The 19,014-nt window shown below is 43.7% G+C and overlaps 1 protein-coding gene across 1 annotated transcript in view; it reads left to right on the top strand.

The window, feature by feature from the left end:
- The first annotated feature begins 3,282 nt into the window (after positions 1-3,282).
- TLL1 (tolloid like 1) overlaps positions 3,283-19,014 on the top strand; it is a 219,729-nt gene continuing 203,997 nt past the window's right edge. The window contains exons 1-2 of the mRNA XM_068278831.1: positions 3,283-3,750; positions 4,720-5,238. Coding sequence (XP_068134932.1) covers positions 5,085-5,238 — 154 coding nt within the window. The 5' untranslated portion in view covers positions 3,283-3,750; positions 4,720-5,084. The remainder of the gene's footprint in view (positions 3,751-4,719; positions 5,239-19,014) is intronic.

The raw sequence follows: 19,014 nt of genomic DNA, 5'->3' as shown, positions 1-19,014 counted from the left end.
TATCAGTCAGACTGTTTTGTTGGGAATTTCAGTTTTGAAAAGCGTCTGGAATCCGCTTTTAAAGGCGGGGGTACTGTAATGATCGCTGCTGCAGCAGCTATTGCTGGAAGTAGTAGTGCTGCAGCTCAGGCAGTTCTGATCTATTTCCATGCAAGCTGCATAGCTTTGTCTGTCTTTCCCTGCTGTCAGCTTGTGGCTGATTATCATTCACCTGTGTGGGAATCTGCATGTCTGCTCCCATTGGATGACCTCAGTATAAAGATCTGCTTCCTGCAGGGTTTCCTTGGGGTTTTCATAGCTTCAGCTTAAGCCTGTCTTGCTGTCGCTTCAGCCCTCGATCGTGTTTCTTGTTCTAAAGATACTTTGCTGGTCTTTGCATCATATATTGGTTCATGGCCAATATATATGCATACCAGCACGTTTATTATTTTCCTTGTATTTGTGTTACGTTGATACATCAGTGTCGCTGATGTATACGTACACGAACTGTTTATATCCTGTGTGCAGTTAGTCAGCTTTCCAGCACGTTTTGGTAGGTTGCGCGTACCGTGACCACCCGTGCTGAGGTAGTTACCCTGCTCCTGGTTCTGTTTGTGGATTGCGTTCATCTCTGCGAAGAGATAACGAATCCTTCTGAATCCTGTTCTGTTACCGTTTGTGGATTGCGTTCATCTCTGCGAAGAGATAGCGAATCCTTCTGAGTCCTGTTCCCTGTGTTACTCCATTCCTAGTCAGCGTTCCTGCTTATGTCATATATCGGTTCATTGCCGATATATACATATGTTAGTCAGACGTTACAAATAGTTTCATTGATAGCTGTAATTGTAATACGCTAGGAAAACATACTTATTGTATATTTATCTGTGTTACGTTCATCTATCTTAATCCTGCTATTTTCTGACTATCCTGTCCTGTCTTTGTGAGGCACGCCATCGCCGCATCGCATTGGCTGCCTCATTCCAGTCTGTCTGGTTTTGGACGCTTGCTGTCGCTAAGTAGCCGCTAGCTAGCAAGCGTTCATTCTGTCTACCTGTCCTGATCTCCTCAGTTCTGGTTTATGCGCTCAGCGCTACTTTGCGCTGAGACGTTATAACGAAAGCATTGTTTGTGGCTGTCAGATCTGCACCGGCTCTGTGCGCCACAATCTCCTATTGGAGTCAGTCCTCCCCTCCACTATACTAGGGATAGCCTGTTTCTTTGTGCTAGTGTGTGTACCTCCTCCACGTCAGCTCATGCGTTGCATGCTGACTGTGGAGAATACACCACCAAGCCTCACAACAAGGGGCTCTTCCCCACCTCTGGTGCCCAGGAGGTCGGTGCAGAAGCCCCCCCCCCCCCGATGCCTGCCCCCTCCCCAAGTGCAATGAGTATGGGGGAATGTAGTACCCCTTACCCATTTCCAAAAAGAGTTAAAAAGAAATAAAAATGCAACAAAGAATAAAGTCCTTTGATGTTCTTAATTAACAATGAATACTTACCTTTAATGTTCCTATGCCACACGGTTGGGGCTCTGCATCCTGGCTATCCCAGCCTGCATGGGGGACAAGGGCTTAAAGGGGCTCAGGAGGAAGGACCCCACGTTATTTTTTCCCCCCACACTCTGAACATATATGCACACAACACTGCAATTCATGTGAGAGTAATTTTAAGACTTTGCAGGCAAATAAAAGGTTAAATGCCCATTGGAGAGCTCTTTCCTCTTCCACGTTTACATTTACCCAAACTTGATGTTTTCGGCTTGATTAGGTGTATGTCTTCAGTCTGCAAGTGCCTGTAGAAACTGCTGGCTGACCTATTACATTGGATGTGCACATATCAGTAATCTCTTGGCCAGAATAGTATTTGCATGGAGTTTGTATAATCTACCATGTTTGTGTGGGTTTCCTCAGGGCACTCTGGTTCCCCCACATTCCAAAGACATGCTGTTAAGTTAATTGGTTCCCCCCAAAGCTTACCTTACACTATGTAGCACACTTTAGGCTATGTTCACAGTGGTCTCTGAGTTCCCTGTTACCGCAGGAACGCAAACGGATTGGGAAAGCGGTGCTGCATGTTGTTGCATTGCAAACAGTGAAGCATACAGTCAATGAAAAGTATGCTACACTGTTAACATGGACGATTTGCCATCAGCACTGCCTGAAGTGCATTACGATGCCGCATTCCGTTACACTGCAACACACCTGCTGCACTGCGCACAACGTGTAGCTGATGCATTGCTGTGCAGCAAGCAGCTTTACAAAGCGACCGTTATTTTGCAATGCACCACTGTGAATGTAGCCTTAGACAATACCTCCATAAGGATTAGATTGTGAGCTCCTCTGAGAACAATAGCAGTGCTCTCTAAAGTGCTACAGAAGATGTCAGTGGCTGGATAGTGTACTTGGCTTTGACACAAGAGACCAAGGTTTGAATCTCTGCTCTTTCTAGTCAGTAAGCCAGCACCTGTTCAGTAAGGAGACTGTAGGCAAGACTCCCTAAAACTGCTTCTGCTTATAGAGTGTGCTCTAGTGGCTACAGCTCACACACTTTGAGACCGTCAGGAGAAAAGCGTGATGTAAATGTTCTTTGTCTTGTCTATATAAAAACACATGAATATCTGAAATATTGATCTCATACACCCACTCGGCTGTTCCCCTGAGATAAGGTTAGCAGAGGGGACATTAGTGCCTAGGTAATATACAGTATACACATACCTTCACCAAGAACCTCAGGAATAGCCTTTTCATTCAATGTCCATCTGATCTATTTGATTCTTGCAGTCATATGCTTGTGCACTCCCTAAGATAAAACTGCCACTGAATGATAGTGCTTAGGCATGTGTCTGTCCTTAGGATGTGTGATGCAAGCATGACCTCATTGATTGGTTGTACAGTACCACTAGAACCACTGCCTAATATATGTGGCCAGCTGTACAGTCACATTGTTATAGGTGTCACAGAGGAGACTTGCTATTCATAAATTCACTATGGGCTGTGAGAAAAAAAAATGCAAAGTGCCCTAACACATTCCAATGGCTTTCACCTGACCCAGCAGCACATGCTAAGCATCATTTGTACAGCAGCAGTGTCGACACAGCTTTGCATAACTATGAATCAAAGTGCAGCAGCAGCAGCAGGCATAGATGTGTGATGCCCTAGGGAGAGAGTGGCAGGAGAAATGAAGTGAGAGGCAGATACAGAAAGGCAGCCGAGCTTTAGAAAACTATTGGTGTCAAATGTGACACCCTGACGGGATTACAGAGATGTCTCTGGCCGAGCCCCCCTCCCATCAGACTGGGGAGGAGACGAGGAGGGGCGTCAGGCTGAGCTCTGGAAATCTCACCTTACTTTGCTACGACTTTCAAATGTAATTACTACAGCGGGATTATCAATACGCAAGTATAGAGCAGGCAGCCTTGTGCCACCGGGCGCAGACCTCAGCCGGGGCTACAGCGGCTCTCAACTTCGCGCAGCACTTTATCCCATAGAGCTGCCAGCGTTCTGCTTTATGACATGTTACGTTTCGTAGCATCGATGGAAGCATCGCACCGGACGTGGGGCAGCCGGTGTCTCAGCATCTAGAAATAGCTACATTTTACACTACCTAGTTGACTTTTAGCTGAATTTCGTTGACTCTCTGGCTACTTCTTGGCCTGGACTCTCGTGCGGATCGTTCAATGGATCTTTTATGAAGCCTGGATGAAGTATGAAAGCTGCATTGAGGTAGAGCAGCGGCACGAGAAGACGCACTGGCGAGGAGTCCAGCTGATAGGTGAGTACAGACTGTACAGTACATGTCCATCCTCATCCACTGCTGCTGCTGCGTGTGACTGTGTGACACTATCATGGGACCTGATCACAGGTATTTCCTGATCCCTGATTGTATGATATATAGGTAACCGTTACCATACATCTAGCGATTTTGATTCGGTCGACGATTCGATCGACTTTATTGGGTGATCAGCTTCAGTGTGGTTGATAGAAAGTCGATCGACTGGTGGCTCACACACTAAAAGCGTTATCTTATACAATTCACCTTCACTAATCGATCTGACCGATGTTGTGCCTCTTGAATACAAAAATTGATTCAGTGTTGATCGAACGATATGTGAACAGTAGCCGATTCCTGTGCGATCGACCCATATCTCCCATCCTGCTTGATTGATCAGGTTGGCCGATTTGATATGATATACGTCACTTTTTATCGATCGGACATACTGGAGCACACTTGATTCTCTCTCGATTCGATAAATTGATGGAATTGAATGGTGTATTGTACAGCCAAATCGCTAGATATATGGCCCCCCTATGCTGGGAATACATGATGCAACTTTCCGTCCGATCGACAAGAATCGGGCGATTATTTCCGACATGTCTGATTTGTTTCTGACCAAGAAAGGGATCATTTTAGCGAAGTTAGCATCAGAAAATTGATCCCTTTATCGATGGAGAACTGTTTTGACAGGTACACAAGGTACAACTTCCCATCCGATTGACGGGTCGATTGCATCGTGTGTTCTCAGCATTGAGCAGGATGCTGACGATTGCTCTGTGCGTGTAGCTTTTGTTTATTTTTCCTCCTGCAAGTTCACAGCAAGGAATGGGCTGGGGAGTGTGAATGGGCCACTTGCTGCACTGATTTATCTTTCTCTCTGCTGTTTGGTGTAGCGCAGTGCTTCTTTTGAATGTGATTTTTGCTTATTTGTGTTTTCTTGCTCTAATTTCCACCCCTTGCTCCTAGCTTCTCAGATGTACTGCTGCACAGATCCGGTCTTCCTGGCAGCGGGGCTGTGTGGTGGGAGAAAGTGGATGAGAGAGCCCAGAGAAGCTGCAGCACCCTCCTCAGAGCCTTGTCTATAGGGCGACCCTGTGAATGTCTGTCTTATGGGAGTGTTATTATTACCAGAACTGACAAGCATCAGTCTAATCAGTGAAAATCAGCAGAGCACAGACAGTGGCTGACCCCCACAGGCACAAAACTTTTCCATTTTGCCCCTATGCTTGTGATCACAGATTGGATGCGACGAGGAAGGAGAAGCTTTAGATAAAGGGAGCTATTCCCCAGAAGGCGATTAGTATCCTCCTGTCATAAAGCTGCGGACTGCTATGAAAATGCCTTCCTGGCTCATCTTCTTCCTGACTGGATGGACTTTTTGTGAAAAGTTCTCTCTCAGTAATGGCCTTGAATTCGGTGATGATCTTCTTTATTATGAGGAGGAAAAACCCGAGTCCTTTGAATACAACGATCCCTGTAAAGCACGTAAGTCACTGTTTGCTACACATTTGTTTGGCTTCAGGCTGGCCAGTGCAGGAGGTGCCTGTACAGCGCACTAATGCCGCTTTGTATCAGCAGACTTACTGCATTAAAGTGCTCACGTGTGTCTGGCACAGGCGACAGGCTGAGGAGCTGCTACAGTACAGCAGGGCACTCATTCAACATTGCCAGCCCTGTGTCCACGTGTGCTGATACAGCCCACAGGGAGGTCATGGCTTTTCCTCATACAGGGGTACCCAGAAACACAATGCAGTGGCCTAAAAGGAACCCAGCAGCCCTGTACAGAAATACTGCAAAGTACAGTTTTGACTCCGGTAGAACCGGACCTATATTAAACAGTTTGTAATTATAGATGGCTTTTATATCATGTTTGTTCTTTCCCCAAACACATAGGATGTTTGATTAGTGATAAGCATTCATGGAGCTTCCATTAGTGAACTCTGATATCTCTGGGTTTACCTCATGGGGGCATTGTGAGAGAGTGATGTTATCTGGATCAGGGGCTGAACCTGCTCTTTGCACAAGGCTAATTGAACTTGGAAGGCTAACGATTGGTTGCCATAATCATTTGCCTTCTGAGTCTGATTGACCCTGTGGAAACGTCCAGTTCAGCCCCTGATAATTTTGGTTTCTGTAGAGCAGGGGTGTCAAACTCAATCACATAAGGCACCAAAATCTAAAACGTGTTGCAGGTCAGATATGTTTATTAAGATTTAATGGGGATTTCTATGGTGGGCACTCTAAAATGTCAGGGCAATACTTGAATGTGGCCACTGCACTGGTGTGCTTCTCTGCATGGTAAGGTGGTGTGCTGTCATCTGGAGGAAATGGAGGGCAACAACCTGTACTGTATTCTGTATTACATGAACATGCCCAAAGCAAACCGGAAGTTACATTTGTATTTTAGGATGCTCAGGCAGGTAGATGACAGGGGTGCCAGGTCCAACAGCCCACAGGCCTTGAGTTTGACACCTGTGTTGTAGAGAAAAAAAAATCACCTGGATTTGTTATTTAGGCTTAACTCTAATTGGCAGATGTATGGGGTACATCATCAATGCATGACTGCCATTCCAAGCTCCAGGATCAAAATCAATATGGCTGCCTCCATCATGAAATTGTCACAAGAGCAGGTTATTATTGTGTTTGCGAGCCTCGTGAGAGGTTATGTTGTGGACATATTTGACCCAAAACAGCTACATACATAGAAGGTACGGTAATTGCTTTTGACTGCTTCTCCTTGTTTGAAAACTGCACTTTGCAATGGTTTGTACTGACACCTGTATAAGAAACACACATCTTAATTATGTTTTATGTGGTGCTCAGAAACTAAAAGGAACGCTGTTCAGTTACCCTTAGCAACCAGTCGTAGGTCAGCTGCCATTACTGCATTCTGATTGCCCTTCCAGTTCTATGTCTTACCTTTATTTTCCTGATGAATCCCTAGAGGGTGACAGACTGCTAGCAGTCAGTGGCTCAAATAAGGTGGAATGGCGTCACTTTGTTGGTGGGGATCAGATCCATGGCTAGCTGAAATGTTGCTGACAGACAGTGTAATGTCTAGCTAAATAGTATGCTTTTGTGAGTATATTACAATTGGGATAGCTCAGCTTTCTTTGTCATGAATAGTGCGGAACCTTGTCATATTACAAGAACTAAGCTTTTCCCTAGCTTGCTGATGTTGACTCTGTTAGTATAATTTGGCTGTGTGGATGGAGGTTAGTCCAGGTGTGAATGTCGGTTGCAAGGTTAGTGGTAGTGTCCCAACCACTGTGCACCCACTTGCCACATTTGTGGCTGGCTTGTTTAACCAGGACACTACAGACTCCCATAGGAATCTGCAGTTCATCATACATTATTTTCAAGCTCCCGGATCCTATGACGGACATTTAAATGTGATAATACACCGCTACATTAGTGGTAAATGAGGTAAAAGATCAAAATTTCCCAGATATCAGGTATCTTTTACTTGTCCTGCCATTCTGCACTATTTGAAATCTTGTCTAATATTGATCTCACCTCTGCAGCTGCAAGCTTTGTGCTGCCTGATGCAGAACCTTGCGCACGATGCTGCCGCTCGTGGTCCCTCCACGCTGCCGGGCTTTCTTGACAGCATCGATTGAAATATCCATTGAAAATACAGTAGGTTCATTAGAATTGTTGTTAATATTAATCTAGTATCTACAGTAATCTAGTTAAAAGATCAAGCAGTGTATAGCCAGAGGGCAAGAGGCTAAGCTTGTGGTGCAGTTCAGCCCCCTTTCTGCTGGCCACTGAGTGCCTTTCAGATGCAGTTCCATGCAGCTGAATCGCAGTGTTGGGAACCCCATATGAGTCAGCATTTGATATAGGGTGCAGTTAACCATCAGGTATTGGAGCACGGCTGCGGTCAGATGTGACTCAGTGCTGTGGCTACCTCTCCACTGTGTGTGTTACAAGCACTAGCAAGGGAAGCAGGAAATTTGGGCTTAGCAGGCATCGGCGCAACCTGCTGTGCAAACCGCGGCTACAAATAGCGGGCGCTTGCGGGTACATGAGAGCAGCTGATTGGCAGTGGATTCCTCGCCTTCAGCCTCTCCTGTGACCTAGGCCTAAAGGTGGCCACACACCATACAATTTTTAAATATCTGTTCAATTTAAGAATTGCAGTCAATTTTTCTGACTGATTGTAACATTTCAAAAATATGACCAATGTACCACACACATATTTTGAATTTTTTACCCAATTATGATAAAAATGATTGGAAACTCTGAGAAAATTGCTAGGGTGTGTATATGAATAAATTGGCAATCTACCACACAACATACAATCTTTAAAAAGATTGAAGAAAAATATCTGGCATTGCGAACCGATAAAAATCGAAGAAAACGGGAAATCCAATCAGATTTTTCAGTCGAATGAAAAAAAAGCTTTTGATTTTTTTCGGGAGATACAATCGTTTTTATCGAATTGCTGTAAAATTGAATTATTTTATTGTATCGTGTGTGGCCACCTTAAGAAGTGAGTATATATATTATATGCCCACACTCGCCTCCACCCATGCTGCTGAAGGGCACTGCTATCGGTATTTTGTGACTGAGAAATAAAACGCTAATTCTGGAAGTGGCTGAATGCAATCTCAGTTAGAAAATTGGTCACTAATCATGTGTTACCTGCGTAGAGTTAGTATTTCTCCCCATTCTTTAGCTCCCCTCCCACATCCTAAAAAATATACAGGTAAGTAAATTGGTCTCCCTCAAAAGTAGCATAATGATACGTGTACGTGCACACAGATACTTTCACTCACAGGTATCTGGACTCGATCCCTCGGGTGACAGTTTGGGCCTGAGTTCTGTACAGACATGCTAACCTACAAGGTAATGACACATACTCTGTTGCTATGGTAGGGGGAGGATGGCAGATAGTGCAGCACATGATGGAGTGGCATGGAGTGAGGGGGTTTAGGAGGAGAACAACAGTGACTGCCCTCAGCCAAGATGATCCACCAATCCGGATCTCTCGCTGACCCATTGGGGGGATCGTGGGCAGCCATACCTATGTTAGATTCTAGGCATAGGCTGCATGGGCCAGTTATCTCATCTGAGAGCCATCTAGCGAGTGTACAAGGCTTTAGACAGTGATTAGACTATGGTGGGGACGTTGGATTGCCACCTCCTGTAAAGCTAAATACTCACCATCCAACGGAGGAAGGTGGATCCAGTGGGTATGTACGACGTCACACGACAGGCATGAATGCACAGTCAAGTGATCGCAGTATTTTGTGCTGAGTTGTCGGGGATCTTAAAGATCTGATCCACCATGGCTGTCGTTATCGCCGCCCGACACTAAACAACATTCGTGTGATCGCGTGCCTGAATCCAGGTTGCGAGATCGTGGAAACGATCGATAGTCACTCAAAGTATCGCCAGTCATCGCATAAATCGTCTGAGTAAGGGGCCCTTAGGGACAAATAAAAAAAAAAAAGAATTTTCAATGTACTCTGAAGCAGTGCAGAAATAGTGAGTGGTATATAAATGCTATCTATCTATCTATCTATCTATCTATCTATCTATCTATCTATCTATCTATCTATCTATAAAGGTACATATACGCAGTATACATACGTAGACAGACATAATAGCAGTGACTGTAGCTACATTTAGTGCTATATAAACAGTCCTCTCCCACACACAGGTGTGTGTGTCTGTTGCTGACAAGATTCCCAGATGATTGGGGAAGAATACCTTCAGGCAGCACATTTATAATGTGACATCAAAGAGACGAAACTTGGAGGATCCATTAATGAAAACAGTTTGTTAGATTATTGGCAGCATTTAAATACTTCTAAAAGTTTCAGGATAAGAGTGGTGCAGTAAAGGGGCTTGTTGTATTGTAAGTGGTCTGGCAGGAAGGTGGACAGGTTTCAAGTGCTCGCCTTTGATCCTGTGCAGTGTCATAATAATGCTCTACTGCTACCTGTATTGTGAGAGAATTCCCCTTTGTTTATTAACATGTCACATCCTATCTCAGTCTTCATGTGTAGGATAGAGAGGTGGAGGAGGGAGAGAGCTGGGTGTAACTATTAAACAGGAGGAGGAGGTTCCGTCTGCTTCCTCTCAATGCTTTATTACCCCCTCACGCATATCTGAGGGCTGTAGTTGCCATGCAGTCTCCCCTCAGAGCCTGTGGCCTTGCTGGCTCCATTATATTACACAGTGTTATGACTTCATAATACACGTGCCTTCCTCATTTCTGTGGTACCCAGTGCTGGGTAGAGCAGTCAGAATGCAATATGTGTGTATTTCACTTTTTTTCTTTATGGACAGCTTCCTTAAAAAATAATGACAGCTGGAGTTTTTATGGTCATGTTAGTACAGCATCAATGAATAGCTCACAGTGGTAGTATGACCTAATTCTGGCATCATTCCATTCTAAGTATCAGTTTACAGATGAATCTGATATTATACCAGTGTGCCAGTATTGTGTGTGACAACGCTGGGGAAGGTGGGCATTGCACTGTATAGAGTGGTGCAAGCTCCAGGATCTTCCCATCTATTTGTCAGCCATTTCAGCTGCTCATCCGGATTAAAAGTGATATAAATATTGTAAATGGTTGATATCAAATGTAAGTAAAAAATCCTTTTTTGATAAGCATTTTTTTTCATGAACTACGGTAGTTCAAGCAGATGGCTTGGTGAAAGTTGTGGGACCCAAATAACTGGCGGTAGGGGTTGGCAGTTGTTCACAGACTTTCAAGCTCAGTGCTTGGTAGGCGAATGCTATAGGTATTTCTACTGCTGAACCACTGCTGATTGTGTGGCTGCCACAGAAAGATGTTGGTATATACCTGCAAACTCATGATAGATACCTTTTTAGCCATTTTGCATAGTCTTGTGCATTCATAGTAGTACAGGATGATAGCATTTCCTGTTTGGGAAGCGGTTATGGAACAGCTCTCAAACTGTATCTGATCTACTGATTGTAGACTGTACTGAGAAGAAACTTCACTGACTGCTGTAGCTCTAAAGAGGCACATCATCATATTACTAGCCACAGAAAACAGAACCTGATTGGTTAATCATAAACAGATTAAAGGAAACCTGGGGCAGTTTAAAAAAAAAGATACTTACCTAAGAAGAGTCTTCCAACGTCTTCCTCGAGACCACCGTCGCTACCCGGTATCCTTTTGACAGTTGTGCTCCTCTTTTTTTGTAGGAGCACGGCCATACTGCATGAGTATAGCAACAGCAGACACTGGTACACGGCGGGGAGCGCAGCCACAAGAACATATCTAACAAGCTCTTGTCGGATGTGTTCAGAGGGTTCGTGCTTGGCAACGGTGGGGATGAGGCGGTCACGGGAAGCCTCTGGACTATCTAGAGGCTTTCCTCACCTAGATAAGTTGATAACTTTTTTTTTTATTTGAGCCGCTTCAGGGTCACTTAAGAAGAATGGAAAGGTTACTTACCAACAAATCACCACATAGGCTGCTGATATTGATGCCAACCCTACTAGTTATTGCTGTCTGTGACCCCAGTGAAAAAAAATGTATCACATTTCCTGTTTGAGTGACAATAAGGCCTTCCCTCTCAGCCCAGGGTGTCAGCAAGGAAAGTGAGTGACAGCAGTAGTGATTTTATACATTATTCTTCTTGAAATTCTATATGTTTCTCCATCGCTGTCTCTTCCCCCATTGGTGAGATGTACCCATTTGGTGTCTGGGCAGTAAGGATGAGGAAAGGTCACCACTTTGAAGTAAACCTGTCACAAAGTGAAAATGAAGAAATGTTTGAACAATATTCAGAGAGTTATGTTTACTACTTATTATAAATATGCCTGTTACTAAGCTGCCATGGAACCAGGTTAACAAGGGGGTTATACTGGCATGACTTACTGAATCTGTTTTTACTACACCTCAAACCTTTTGGAGCTTGGAATTGACAGGAAGTTTTGCATCCAAGCATATGCACTGATATTAAGCATTGAAGCAAATTATATTCTACCGTGTCCATTCACGCACAGTCTGAATCACATGATAATGTAATATTGAGCCACATCTATCCCGCTCCATATACTCTCAGGGCTGTGGAGTCGGTCCAAAAATCCACCGACTCCGACTCCTCAGTTTAGGATTCCACCGACTCCGACTCCTCGACTCCGACTCCTCTAATTTGCATATTACAATTTTGTTGATTAAAAGTATGTAACATGAAATTCGTCTCTTAACTGCCAACGCTTAGGAATTTTACAAGACAACTGAAGTGAGAAGGATATGTAGACTACTATATTTATTCCCTTTAGACTAAAACTAGTCCTTGGTAAGAGTACTTGTAAAAGGTACAAACCGGAACAAAGAACATCTATCAGGCCCTAGGCAATGTAACTGTGGGTACATGTAAGAATGATGTGCAGGTACTCTGCAGGGGAATGAGGAGATTCTTCCTCTATTACACATTCCTCATGCACAATCTGAACAAGGTTTATGGGTGACAGACAACACCTTTGTGTTCAATGTGCACAGCATTCTCAGTGAATTCCCTGCAGCTCTGTGGGGAGTGCATATGTAGAGTATAGTACTACTGTGTGACAAAGTAAACCTGAGACAGATGAAGTTAAAGTTTTATACATACCTGGGGCTTCCTCCAGCCACCTTCAGGATAATCAGTCCCTCGTTCTCCTCCTCCACCACCTGGATCTTCTGCTATGAGTCCAGGTACTTGAGCCAGTCGGGCGTAGTGCGCATGCACACACTCCGCCGCCAGGAGCATACTACACCTGTGCAGCACTATTGCGCAGGTGCAGAATGTTCCTGGCTGTGGGAGCAGCATGCGGCCGGACAACGCTGACTGGCTGAATTACCAGGACTCATAGCAGAAGATCCGGGTGGTGGAGGACAGCGAGGGACTGATTAGCCTGAAGGGGGCTGGAGGAAGCCCCAGGTATGTATAAAACTTTACTTTTCATCCATCTCAGTTACCCTTTAATTTGTAGTCACCAATCCAAATTTTAACAACATATCAAATTATTTGATTTCATCAGCAAAGGGAGTGCATACATTTGCATAAATCAGCATCAGTGCAGAATTATTTCAATCTCATTGACCATCTCTATTAGTGACACAGCTACACATCAGGCTTTATTCTTACAGCATAGATGTTATTTAGTATATATAAGAGATTCCTGTGTACACATCATATATACAGTCACAATCAGATATGTATATCTGACCTTAAAAATACTGGGACTGCTTTATTGAAGCAGCACAAGTAACTAATTTTGATTGGTTTATTTCATTTTTGTGGACTAAGCACAGCTATTACTGTATATATACTGTATATATACATTATTTTTAATGACTATTATCTGAGAAATAGAACATTTTATCATATTTTCTATTTTAATTACAGTTACAAATTCATTAGGAGTCGGAGTCGGTGCATTTTTCCCCGACTCCGACTCCGACTCCAGGCACCCAAAATTGCCCGACTCCACGACTCCGACTCCACGACTCCGACTCCACAGCCCTATATACTCTGCTGTTAACTCCTTCAGCTGTGCCTCTTCAGGTCAAAACAGGACGTTGAGCTGGAGAAGTTTGATACAAAAGATAACATTTGGGGACTCTGGTTGCTCAATTATCAGAGGATGGAAATTAAAATAACCTGTCCATTTACCTATATCTGAAAACAATACTTTCTCTTTGGTGTCTGTAGTTTGTATGGCGCTATTATTTTCTAAAAAATCAGTTCCGAGATTGGTTAGTGGTTTATGCTTTTTTCTTATATATTTATGTTTATTACATCTTCTGCTTGTACTTGTTATAAATGGCCAGTGTCTGTGTCCCTCTACTACAGAAGTGTGCTTTGGGCCTGTGTAAAATGTGGTTTTAATGCTGTGTGTTGCACATGCCTCCCATGAAACCTAATACAAGCCAGCTTTCTCTCATTTAAATGGAGGACCCATTCTGAACCTGAGACATTTAGCCTTAGGTCAGCGATGAGGAGCAGTGTAGGGTTGCCACTGCAGGCATACATAGCTGGACACCTGCAGGAGATACAGTTATATGTTGTGTTCCAGAGAGGAACACTGCTGCAGTGTGCTATTGGTTACCTTTCACCTCAGGAAATCAGTAGAATGGGAAAAGCAGGGAAAGTTTTACCATTCAGGCATTAAGACAAAAAGAAAAATATACATACCTAGGGCTTCCTCCAGGCCCCTTCAGGCTTATTGGTCCCTCACCATCCTCCAGAGGTAGATGCCCTGTTGTTTCTGCCAGTCGGCACAGGCGCAGTCCGGCCGTGGGCACTTCCCCATTGCGATGGGGTACATGTGTTCGGACGGGCCAAGCATGCGCCAACTGGCCTCGAGTGAGGAAGACAACAAGGCATCTACTATCTAGGCAGCGGAGGAGGACAGCGAGGGAGATTGATTAGTTTGAAGGGGACTGGAGGAAGCCCCAGGTATGTGTACCAAGTGGCAGTCTCTGTCCCAGATCAGTGATCCAGAAATATGTTTTTTTTATATTTACTTATATTTTTTATATTTACTTAATGAATTCTAGACTGGAATGGTCGGAGGGTAGTGGAAAAGAGAATTTTTCACGGGGCTCCACTTTACAGAATCATTTTTTAAATAATTTGTTGTTGTTTAGTTGGTATTTAGTCGTATCCAATCCATTGCGGCCCCATAGACCACAGCATGCCAGGCTTTGTCTGAACTCTCTGCTATGACTTGTCTGTCTTGGGTGGCCCTGCACGGCATAGCTCATAGCTTCACAGAGCTACACAAGCCCCTCAGCCCCGGTCCATGAAGGGGGTGCAAATAATACCGACATGCAAATCTTCTATTTATGTTTGACATATCAGATTTGACATGATGGTTTTGGTATGCAGTGTTCTCCCTAGGCATTTTTTCCTGCCGTGTGGCATAAAATAGTAGCCGGGTGGCATGAAAAATTTCAGTAATTACTGTGGCCTGTGAGAAGCACTTGGAACAATTCACACTTGTAAGCTTTTTCCAGCCTGTGAAACAAGTAGAACAGGACTTTCTGCCTTTAAATGAAGTGGACGCACTTGTGTTCCCACCACAACAGGTTCTCTTTATGATAAATCAACAGACTTTTCTGGAACAACGTAGCTTTACTGTTCCAATGCTTACATCAGGCATGGGCGAACTTGGCCCTCCAGCTGTTAAGGAACTACTAGTCCCACAATGCATTGCAGGAGTCTGACAGCCACAGTCATGACTAATAAAGGCAAATGCGTTGTGGGATTTGTAGTTCAGTAACAGCTGGAGGGCCGAGTTTGCCCATGCCTGGCTTACATAAACGATATCTGATCATCCAAGCCGGCGATTGGTTCAGGGCCTATCCGCTCCCCTTTATCAAGGCATAAGCAGACAAACATATATGCTAAGCATCACTTAGGAGGGCGGGGCTACATACTAATATAGCGCAATATATGGCTATAGGAAGCATTCCTGAATTCTGTTTGCAGATCCCTCTTTTGGTTTATCATAAAGAGACCCTGTGGTGGTGGGAACACAAGTGCTTCCACTTCATTTGGAACAACATAGCTTTACATAGACAATATCTGAGCGTCAAAGCCAACGATCATTTCAGGGCAAATCTGGTCCCCTTTATCAAGGCATAAGCAGAGAAACATATGTTTATCTGCCTATGCCTTCATAAAGGGGACCGAATAGGCCTCTAAATGATCGTTGACTTGGACGATCAGCTATTGTTTATGTGTGCATTGGGGCAATAAAGCTGCATTGTTCCAGAAAACTGTGTGCAGATCCATCTTTCTATATATTGGTTGCTACAGGATCCTTGCACCAGCCCAACTCCACTGCCGGTGTGCGGTTCTTTGCATTGGAATGTTCTCTTTATGGACGTGTTTGTTCTGGTAAAATCACAGGTTAAAGTTTGCATGTTTCGGTGGGTTTTTTGGCTGTTGGTAATATTCCTATCAGATTGCTTCATTTTTCCCCCCTCAGATTCTGATAACAATGTGCCAGCAATCATTCAGTATTTGAAGTCTTGTTGGCAGCTGAGGCTTTGTATATCTGCAATTTCTGGAAACAAGTTTAAATAATGTGAATGCATAATGATGATTAGCCAAATGCTACACAGATGCTATGCTGCCATTTTCATGTGGAGAGGGGAGTGAGTGTTTTGTGTAGAGAAGACATCTATCAGCCAGTAAATAGCTGCGGCTGTTGCATTGGCAGATCCTTCTAGTGCGGTTTACCTGTACCTAGAAACACCCAATCGTGGTGTACAAGTGACTGTATACATTGTGAAGGGTTCAGCCTATGTATACGTATCAAGTGGTCTTCCAGCTAATCAGGGAAAATGTATATGAAACTGGCTAGTCTAGTGAGTCTTTGGTTATCAAAAGCAATGTGTCAAGAGATCATACAGAGAGTATACACAGTATGGTTATGACACACGTATGGAAAATTGAATGTTTGACTGCAAGACGGTAAAAGAAAAACCTCCCCTTCAAATATTTATTTTGCACCCCCTTTCCCCATTGCTGCATGCTTAGATAGTGACACCCTCAGTTTTTAATTTCTGCATCACATTAAACTAGCTGAAAATTTTGTGTTTTAATAAACTATTATCAGCTAAATGATCAAAAAGTAAATTATTCAGGATAGCCACTTAAGTAATTTTCTTGGTTTCAGCACCACAAACGTTTCCTATGGCTATATATTGTGCTATATTGGTATGTAGCCCTTCTCTCCCAGTGATGCTGAGCCTATGCTGTTTAGCTATGCTGAATTTTCCTCTCAGAGCAGTCTGAGAGACCAGACATTACTTTCACTGGCATCGCAATTCTCAGAAACAAACATTCCGCAGAGCTGCCCCTGACATGACAGGAGGACTAATGATACATTTTAGAATGTAAATCGGGTTGAGGATAGATTTTACAGTGGGCAAACACTGACTTAATAATTTATAAATGAATATTGTAAAAAAAAAAAAAAGCAATTTTATTCATTAGGTTATTTTCACTACAGTTCCTCTTTAAAGCGGTATTGTCACCATAAAAATCGAATTTCAACAGCAACTGGTCTGAGTGTATTAATAATAATATAATCCGAACATTTATATAGCGCTTTTCTCCTGTCGGACTCAAAGCGCTCAAGAGCTGTAGCCACTGGGACGCGCTCAGGAGGCCACCCTGCAGTGTTAGGGCGTCTTGCCTAAGGACTCCTTACTGAATAGGTACTGACCCTAGCCAGGATTCGAACACTGGTCTCCATGTCAAAGGCAGTGCCCTTAACCAGTACTCTATTCAGCTAAAGATGTTAATCCTGCATTCAAAACTTGCAAAACTTTTTCTGCTGTTATGGTTTGGAGTTCTGACATACTTTAGGAGCACTGGCCCTTTAGTAGTCTGTGCAAACAGTTGAATGCTGGGAGTTATTTTTATCTATAATATATTCCTCCTCTTCCATTTCTTTCCCTGCCTAGCTGCTTATCAGAAACACCCTCTGATCACTTGTGTTTACAAGCAAGGCTGAGGTGACTTAGCGATTGGAGTAGGAAAAAAAAAAGACAGTGCAGTTCCTAGTGTACACCTCAGTGGGAGTGTCTGAAGACTCTGGGGGAGGGCAGCTAATGAATACACAATGAGCAAGAGGAGGGAGAGGTGGGGGGGGGGGGGGGGGACAAGAGTCAGGGAGGATATGATGTCAGCATTACTTTGGCAAAATGGCCACTGCCTAGAATAGGATTTTCTGCATTTCCTTTATAAAATTCCCAGGAATCATTATGTGGATAGCACAATACATCTGTTATGTAAGTAGAAGTAGTATTTATCTACTTATATATGTGTTTATTATTTCTCGGTGTCGCTTGTTCTTTAAAGACACCTGCCTAATATTGTGTAGGTTGCTCTTATGCTACCAAAACAGCTCTGAGCCATTCAAGGACTCAGAAGGTGTCCTGTGGTCAGGGTCAGGCCATCCATGACGCCAGGTGAAACTAGTTTATAAGGCAGTATGGGTGCTGGAGCGGCTGTGATGATGAAACACAGGACAACAGCTCCCCATAGCGACGCATATACAGGAAGTACTTACTTCCTGTATATGCGCCGTTACCAGGGGAACCACTCTCCGCTCTGCTGACAACACGGGAAGGAGGTTACATTAGATGGGGCAGACCTGGGGGCCCAGCAGACAGCATCATCAGTGTCTGAGCAGCTAATAGATCCATCTCTGATCAGAGAGGGATGTATCTGATGGTCATCTATAAAAGTATAGCCACATTTACATCTCTGTCTGCACAATGTTCAAAGCCTTCAGAGGGAAGATATATTTTATTTATTTTTATAATGTAGAGAAAGTAATAGAAGACATCAGACAACTAGATAAGAACAGTGGATGAAGGTGTGGCAAGGAGACTCTCATCTATCACCACAGACACAAGTTCACATCTGTCAGATCTGCCCTCCAGACTTTCCATTTTTGGTGGTCAGACCATTAAAGTTTACTTACCTGTGTAGTTGATTAAAGCTTTTAGACCTGCAGCACTATGACTTTGATCCTAAAGTAACTGCATGTATTCTTATTGGTTACCTAATGAAAATGGTATGCTGTCGTTTTCAATGTGCTCTGGAGCCCTGCCTGTCCTCTTGACAGCTGCCTATGGGCCGAGCTGTCCTTGTGGTTTGGTGTAGGTTGTGGACTGCCCAGGGTTAGTGTGGTGACTCACTGTGCTAGCAGGTTACAACACTTCTGTGGTTATTGGAATTCATGTTTGGATCCCATTACTTCATGCAGAGAAATACAACCAGGTGTTCCTGTCAAATGCTTTGTGCTATCACTTTGTTATGGGTAGATAGGTTTGATGATAGACTTGCCTGCATATTCCTATTAGTTCATTGCTCTGCTGACTTTGTCACATAACGTTCTCTGACTTGTTTTTGATGGGGTGGAGCAGTTAATGATGTTTTTATCATTTTTTGGACCACATAATTAAAGTGCAGAGAATCAGCGATGCCAAAGTACTATTTGATAGGATATCGTGAGCAGCTGTAGCAATATATTATATAACCCTTCTGTTTTCTCATTATACAAGATCATTGCCGAATAAAGTATTTTAGCAGAATTATTTTTGTGACAGTATGAAGATATTTAACCATTTCTGGCAGTAGTTGATTGAACTCTATGCCCTGTTTACTGCCTGTTATCCCTGCCAAAGAGTAGCTTTTAACCCCCCCTCAGTTCCGCCGTTCTCAATGAACGTCGCTCTGGAGCTTTTGTGGCCCGCT

This window comes from Hyperolius riggenbachi, chromosome 1 (genome assembly GCF_040937935.1).
Source record: "Hyperolius riggenbachi isolate aHypRig1 chromosome 1, aHypRig1.pri, whole genome shotgun sequence".
Lineage (NCBI taxonomy): Eukaryota > Metazoa > Chordata > Amphibia > Anura > Hyperoliidae > Hyperolius > Hyperolius riggenbachi.
Note: the sequence above shows the minus strand (reverse complement) of the source record. Positions and strands in the feature narration are given on the sequence as shown.